The following is a 6,925-nucleotide window of genomic DNA, read 5'->3' on the forward strand; positions in this document are numbered from 1 at the left end:
CCAGCCAGTCCCTGCCCGTGGGGCTGGGTGGGAGCCGGCGCCCCCTAGCGGGCAGGGACACACTGACCCCACCTCTCGGTTTCAGAGCCTCTGTTCCTGGCCAAGGCCCAGCTGCTGCAGTCGGGCGCCAGGGCCCTGGGCGACGTCCCCGGGGTTAACGGCTTCCTCCCCCGGCGCCGGGACCGGCCCCACAAGCAGGAGGTGAGAGGGGACGGTGGGAACCGGGGGGGCCCTTCCCCCCAGCGCCCCCCCCCCCCCCCCCCCAGGCGTTAACACTTCTCCTCTTTGTCCCCCACAGGACCCCCTGGGCTATTCCCACAGCCCCGGCTTCCCCGGACCCAAGCAGGACCCCCCGGGTGCCCACCTGGGCCAGCGCGGCAGGAGCAGCTCCTCCGAGGGGCTGGCGCCCCACATCTGGAGCCGGCTGCAATCCAGTAAGGAGCTGAGGGGCAGGACCCAGTCGCGCTGGGGGTGCTGGGTCCTCCTCTGGGGGCAGGGGGCAGTTTGGGTGGCTGCTGATAGATCCCCTCACCCGAGCTCTGCCCCCCAGGTGCCCCCAGGAAAAGCTACCGGCCCAGATCCGTGGAGCCCTGGATCGACCCGTTAAATGCCTTTGAAGACGTCGTCAGCACGGAGGTGAGGGCAGCAAGGGGCTCTGCCCGGGCAGTCAGGACTCCCCATGGCCCCAGGGCAGCGCTAGGGGCTGTACTGCAGGGGGTGGGCCGGGGGCAGCAGGGGGCTCTGCCCGGGCAGTCAGGGCTCCCCATGGCCCCAGGGCAGCGCTAGGGGCTGGGCTGCAGGGGGCGGGGCCGGGGGCAGCAGGGGGCTCTCCCCGGGCAGCCAGGGCTCCCCATGGCCCCAGGGCGGCGCTAGGGGCTGTGCTGCAGGGGGCGGGGCGGGGGGCAGTCGGGGGCTCTCCCCGGGCAGTCAGGGCTCCCCATTGCCCCAGGGCGGCTCTATGGGGCTGGGCAGCAGGGCGCTGTCCCCTGGCAGTCTGGGCTGCCCCCTAACCCCCCCACCCCCCCAGATGAGCCAGTCGGACAGCGGGGTGGATCTCAGCAGCGACTCCCAGGTCTCGTCCGCCAGCTGCAGCCAGCGCAGCTCCCCCGACGGCGGGCTGAAGGCAACCCCTGAGCCTGGCGTGGGGGGCACACGGGGCACCGAGTCCGTGGCCCCCGGAGCCGAGGGGGCTGCGCCCCAGGAACAGGGCAGGAGGCCGGCGCCCAACGACACCAGCCCTCACAAGGACAAGAAGGTAGGAGTGGGGGCTGGGGCCCGGAGGGGGGGGGAATGGTGCAGGGGAGGGGGACAACAGCTGGGGTGGGGGCTGATCGGCTTGGGGGGGAACAGCTGGGGTGGGGGCTGATTGGCTTGGGGGGTTGGAACGGCGGGGGTGTGGGGATGGGGGCCGTGACTTACCTCTCCCCTCCCCAGCAGGCCGGCAGCCCCCCGGCTCTCCCCCGGGCCCCTCCCGGCCCAGGCCCCATTGGGACGGAGCGCTCCCAGCGAGCCGAGATGGCCAGAGAGAGCGGGGGGGGGGCCCGAGCCCGGCCCAGAGCCAGCGACCCCCAGCACTGGCCCCCCCATCCAGTTCGGGGCCAGCGACAAGGTGAGCAGCACCCCGGATGCCTGGGTCCTGACCCGAGGCGGGAGGATGGAAGCCTAGATGCCTGGATTCTCCCCTGGCTCTGGGAGGGGAGGGGGGTCTAGTGGTTAGAGCCAGAGGGCTTGGTTCTGGGGGGGCTGGGGGCCAGGACGCCTGGGTTCTATTCACCTGGCTCCTGTCCCCGCAGGACACTGACCTGGGGCTGCTTGTGAGCGAGGGCAACAAACCTGGCAAGGAGCCCCCAGCCCCGGGCCTCACGAAGGGGGTGAGTGAGGGGCCCGGATGCCTGGGTCCTGTCCCAGCTCTGGGAGGGGGTTGGGTTTGGGGAGTCCCAGGACTCCGGGGTCCTGTCCTGGCTGGGGGAGGGGGCATCCCAGGACTCCTGGGTCCTGTCCCAGGAGGGGGAGGGGGAGTGGGAGTCCCAGGACTCTGGGGTCCTGTCCCGGGAGGGGGAGGGGCATCCCAGGACTCCGGGGTCCGGTCCCGGCCGGGGGAGGGGGCCGGGCGCTTTTCACCTGCTGTTCTTCTCTCCCCAGCTGGTGGGCGTGTCCCGGGAGTGGGAGCTGCTCCCGCCCCCCAGACCCAGCCTGGCCCCCCAGCCCAGAGCCCTGGCCCTGGGGCCGGCCGCCTGCCCCCCCGCGGAGCCCTCGGCGTACTCAGGTAGGGGCGGGCGGCATGGGGCGCTGGGGGGCCGTGGGGCCGGCCTGGGGTCTCACTGCTCACTGCTTCCCCCTGCAGGTGAGAGGGGGCCGAGCCAGCGGCCCTACCCCGAGCTCTTCTACGGCAGCCAGCCCGGCGTGGCCCAGGTACCCTCCGTCTGGCCGGGGCGGGGCAGGGGGGCTGGCCGGGGGGCTGGGCGGGGGGGGCTGGCCCTCTGTCTGACCCACGCCCTCTGCCCCCCCCAGCAGGTGCCCAGCCCCCCCGTGGAGTCCCAGCTCAACGGCAGCTTCCGCCCGGGGACCCCTTCGCTGCATCCGTACAGGTAAGCGGAGCGGGGGTCTCCAGAGCTTGTCGGGGGAGGGGTCCTGCCCCAGAGCCAGCCGCGTGTCAGCGTCAGGCGAGGGGTCCCCCTGTGCCCAGCCCCCTGCCCTGCCCCCTCCCCAGAGCCACCGGCCTGTCGGGGGAGGGGTCCCCAGATAACCAGCCCCCGCCCCCCTATAGCAACCCGCGTGTCGGGGGAGGGGTTCCCAGATAACCAGCCCCTGCACCCCGCCCCAGAGCCAGCCGCGTGTCGGGGGAGGGGTCCCCAGATAACCAGCCCCTGCCCCCCTATAGCCACCCGCCTGTCGGGCAAGGGGGTCCCCAGATAACCAGCCCCCGCCCCCCCATAACAACCCGCCTGTCGGGCGAGGGGTCCCCAGATAACCAACCCCCTGCCCCGCCCCAGAGCCAGCCGCGTCTCCCGTCCGCGTCCCCGCTGACCCCGTCTGTCTCCGCAGATCCCAGCACTTGTACCTGCAGCCTGGCCCGGCCCCCGGCTCCCCGGCGGCCCCCGTCCTGCCTGGCTCGGCCCTGCTCTCGGGGGTGGCCCTCAAGGGGCAGTACGTGGAGTTCTCGGCCCTGCAGGCGGCCGAGCTGGCCAAGCTGCCGGCCACGGGGCTGCTCTACCAGGCGCCCCCCCCCCTCCCCCACAGCCCCCCCCTCCGCCCCCGCCCCCCTGGGCCCCGAGCAGCCCCTGCTCCAGGTACGGGGGTCTCTGGGGGTGGGGGGAGAAGGGGGCGGAGCTCCCTGTGCCTGGCTCCGCCTCCTGATCCCGGCTCCTCCTCCTCCTCCCCCCCCCCCCAGGTGCGGCAGGAGCTGAACCCCCCCTCGGATTTCTACCCGGGCTCCCTGCCACAGGCCAACCAGAGCAGCTTCCTTCAGGGCCCGGGCCCCGCCCAGCAGGTGAGCCCCGCCCCCAGCTCACTGGCTTCGCCCCCGGCCCCGCCCCATGCGCTGACCCCTATCCCCCCCTGCAGATGCTGCTGCCCATGGTGGAGTCTCAGCTGCCCCCGGTGGTGAACTTCGGCTCCCTGCAGCAGGGGGCACCAGCTGCCCCCCCGCCACTGCCCCTGGTGCCCGTCACCCCGGCCCTGCGGCCCCCGGGGCAGCTGGCCGGGCGCCTGGTCCCCTCGGCCGTCCGCGCCTTCCCCCATGGCATGGGGCGCACGGAGGTAAGGAGGGGCCCCGGTTGGGGGGCTGGCCCAGGGAGGTGGGGGGCAGGAGGAGCCCTGGCTGACCCCTGCCCCCCTCTCCCCACAGCTGCACCCCATGGAGATGAAGCCCTTCCCCGAGTACCGGAAGTTCAGCAGTCCTGGGGGTCGAGCCCCAGCGGTGGGCAGGTGAGTGGGAGCGGGGGGGGCTGAGCTCCAGGGGGGCCCCCTCCCATCGGGGCCCCCTCACCTACTCTCCTCTCCCCCCACAGAGCCTGCGTGGGCCCCTTCAGCTCCCGCCTCCGGGCCCCAGGATCCAGCTACGCAGGGGGCAGCCGCAGCCAGCGCCCGGATGGCGGCCTGCCGGTGAGTGGGGTGGGGCCTCTCTCCTCTGGGGGGTGCTGCTCGGATCCAGCCCCTGGGGCCTCTCTCCTCTGGGGGGGCGCCGCCCCGATCCGGCCCCTGCGGCCTCTCTCCTCTGGGGGGTGCTGCCCCGATCCAGCCCCTGGGGCCTCTCTCCCCTGGGGGGGGCCTCTCTCCCCTGGGGGGTGCTGCCCCGATCCGGCCCCTGGGGCCTCTCTCCCCTGGGGGGGCCTCTCTCCCCGGGGGGGGGGCCGCCCCGGTCCCGGCCCCTGGGGCCCCCCCCCCCTGGGGGGGCACCACCCGGATCCAGCCCCTGGGGCCTCTCTCCTCTGGGGGGGCGCTGCCCCGATCCGGCCCCTGAGGCCTCTCTCCTCTGGGGGGGGTGCCGCCCCAATATGCACGTGGGGGGGTAAGTTGCACCCTGTGTCTGACTCTCCCTCCCCCCAGGTCTCCCCGTCGGACGTTCTCTGCTGGACCCCCAGGCCCTGGGAGCGCCACCCCCCAGCCCGTGAGGGGCCCCCCGCCCGCCGGCCCCCCAGCCAGAGTGACAAGCAGGAGCCTGGCCTCGCCCACCAGCGCTAGCCCGGCCCCCTGCCAGGGTGGGGGCTGCCCCTCTTCCCCCTCCCCCTCAGTGAGTGGGGAGTCCCCTGGGGGCAGGGGTGAGAGCGGAGCTGCCCCGCCCCACTGAATGTAACTGGAGTTGGGTTTGTTTTTGATTCACCTGAATTAATTTTGGGGGGCAGGAGTTGGGGTCCCCTGCCTGGGTGTGTGTAAATATATGTGATGGGCAGGGGGCCCTAGCAGGTTTGTTACAAAATAAACTGAAAAACTGTTTAAAAAAAAATGAATAAAAGGTTAAAAGCAAACGTGGGGGGGCTGTGGACCCCCTGGCTGTGGTTCATGGTCTGTTCTGGGGGCAGCGGGGCTGGGGCTACTACAGGTGTCCGTTCATCGCATCCCCAGCCGAGGGGCTGCACACAACAGGGCAGTGAGTGGGGGAGGCAGAGCGAGGCCAGGGATGGACCCCTGTTCTAGGCCTTCGCAACATCCTGTGGCGAGGAGTTCCCCACACTAACAGCACCTGGGGTTATGTTAAACCTGCTGCCTGTTAATGGCACTGGGTGACCTCTCGTTCACTGTCCGCCCCCATCACGCTGGGCAGGGCTTCCCCACCCGGATCGATTAATCAAGCAAGGGTTGATTTATCCTGGCTAGTGGAGAGGGGATCAACTTGATCCCTGATCCCTCTGCCACCGGCTCTGCCCACAGTGATCCAGGGAAAGCCCCCTGGCGGGTCACTCCCGGTGGCTGTGAACCGAGCCGGCAGGTAAACAAACCGGCCCTGCTCCCTAGAGCAGAAGATTTTCTTATTCTCCTGCCCTGCCCTGCCCCAAGGGACCCCCCCCCATCTATGCGCCTTGGGGGAGGGAGCTGGGCAGGGGCTCCCCCTGGGGCCAGACAGACAGCGCTCACCCCCCTCTGCAGGGACCAGCAGCCTCAGTCACTGGGGCAAGAGTCCCCCCCACCAGCCCCCCAGCACAGACAGGACCCGCAGCCTGACACCAAGCAGCTTTATTGGAGACAGGGGGCAGGGGATAAATAGGGGGCGGGAAGGCACAGGCGCCCCTAGGCCTCATCCCCGAAGGCGCGGTCGGCATTGGGGAATCGCTGGGGGCTGAAACTGGGATCCTCCTGCAGCCGCTTCTGGAGGTCGGCACGGAGCTGGAAGAGAGTGGGGGAGCGGTGAGCATGGACACAGGGGGAGCCCCCCCAGAGACCCATTGGTGGGGGCCCAGGGGGCTCCCCTGCTGCTGGGCAGCCAGTCTGCAGCCCCACCTGGGGCAGACCCCCTAGGAGAACTTGGGAGAGGTCCTGGGGGGCCCAGATTGGGCAGACCCATGGAAGAGGGTGCCAGGTAGGCCCCAGCGGGGGCAGGATGGGGAAGACCCAGGGAAGGGTGCTAGAGGGACCCTGGGAGGGGTGGAGGGCCAACACGCTGGGGGTCAGGGGGGCCTCACCTGCTGCCGGTAGCCCTCCTGCAGCGCCGGCTCGGCCAGCTCCCGGCTCAGGCTCTCACTGCCGCTCAGGGGCTGGACGCCGGCGGCTTTGGCGGCGCGGCTGACGGCCTCGGAGAGGAGCAGCTGGGGGCCGTCACCCCGCATGGTCTGGGGGACAGCGGAGGAAGAGCGCGGTTGGCAGGCAGGAGGGGGCTGGCCTGTGCGCTGCCCCTTGCTTAGCAGCTCAGGGGCACGGTTGGGGCCTCACCTTGCGGCGCTTGACCGGCATTCCCGTCAGATAGGAACTGGGCAGTCGGGACACGCCGGGGGCACAGGCGGGGGGCTCACCTTGCGGCGCTTGGCCGGCATTCCCGTCAGATAGGAACTGGGCAGCCGGGGACAAAGCTGGGGGGCTCACCTTGCGGCGCTTGGCCAGGATGCCTGGCAGGTAGGTGTCACTGGGCACGCCAGGGGCACAGGCGGGGGGGCTCACCTTGCGGCGCTTGGCCAGGATGCCTGGCAGGTAGGTGTCACTGGGCACTTGGGGCAAGCCGGGGGCGCAGGCGGGGGGCTCACCTTGCAGCGCTTGGCCGGCATTCCCATCAGGTAGGTGTTGCTGGGCAGTCGGGGCAAGCCGGGGGGCACAGCTGGGGAGCAGGCACTTAGGGGGCAGGCAGGGGGCTCACCTTGCGGCGCTTGGCCGGCATTCCCGTCAGGTAGGTGTTGCTGGGCAGTCGGGGCAAGCCAGGGGCACAGCTGGGGAGCAGGCACTTAGGGGGCAGGCAGGGGGCTCACCTTGCGGCGCTTGGCCGGCATTCCCGTCAGGT

At 71.5% G+C, this 6,925-nt stretch overlaps 1 protein-coding gene and 1 pseudogene across 3 annotated transcripts; one reads left to right on the plus strand and one right to left on the minus strand.

The window, feature by feature from the left end:
* The first annotated feature begins 85 nt into the window (after nucleotides 1-85).
* On the plus strand, nucleotides 86-4,738 carry LOC112124338 (annotated as a pseudogene).
* Nucleotides 4,739-5,657: 919 nt separating this feature from the next.
* On the minus strand, nucleotides 5,658-6,918 carry LOC112124253 (large proline-rich protein BAG6-like). 3 transcript variants are annotated; one of them, XM_029914437.1, is made up of 3 exons: nucleotides 6,894-6,918; nucleotides 6,120-6,266; nucleotides 5,658-5,823 (listed from the first exon to the last, which is right to left on the minus strand). In XM_029914437.1, exons 1-3 carry the CDS (start codon nucleotides 6,912-6,914, stop codon nucleotides 5,728-5,730), a joined length of 264 nt encoding a protein of 87 aa, XP_029770297.1. In that variant the 5' UTR covers nucleotides 6,915-6,918; the 3' UTR covers nucleotides 5,658-5,727. The 3 variants fall into 3 exon arrangements, with proteins under 3 accessions (XP_029770297.1, XP_026502873.1, XP_026502874.1); XM_026647088.2 differs by lacking the exon at nucleotides 6,894-6,918 and adding an exon at nucleotides 6,785-6,820; XM_026647089.1 differs by lacking the exon at nucleotides 6,894-6,918 and adding an exon at nucleotides 6,447-6,470.
* Nucleotides 6,919-6,925: the final 7 nt, after the last annotated feature.

Source organism: Terrapene carolina, unplaced genomic scaffold, assembly GCF_002925995.2.
Source record: "Terrapene carolina triunguis isolate 2854851 unplaced genomic scaffold, T_m_triunguis-2.0 Scaffold51130, whole genome shotgun sequence".
NCBI classification, from domain to species: domain Eukaryota; kingdom Metazoa; phylum Chordata; order Testudines; family Emydidae; genus Terrapene; species Terrapene triunguis.

Coding starts and splice junctions, on each gene's coding strand:
- LOC112124253 (XM_029914437.1), bottom strand. CDS start 6,914: ATGCCGGCCAAGCGCCGCAAG. Junction 6,267..6,893: donor TGCCGGCCAAGCGCCGCAAG/GTGAGCCCCCTG, acceptor GCTGTCCCCCAG/ACCATGCGGGGTGACGGCCC. Junction 5,824..6,119: donor AGGAGGGCTACCGGCAGCAG/GTGAGGCCCCCC, acceptor ACTCTCTTCCAG/CTCCGTGCCGACCTCCAGAA.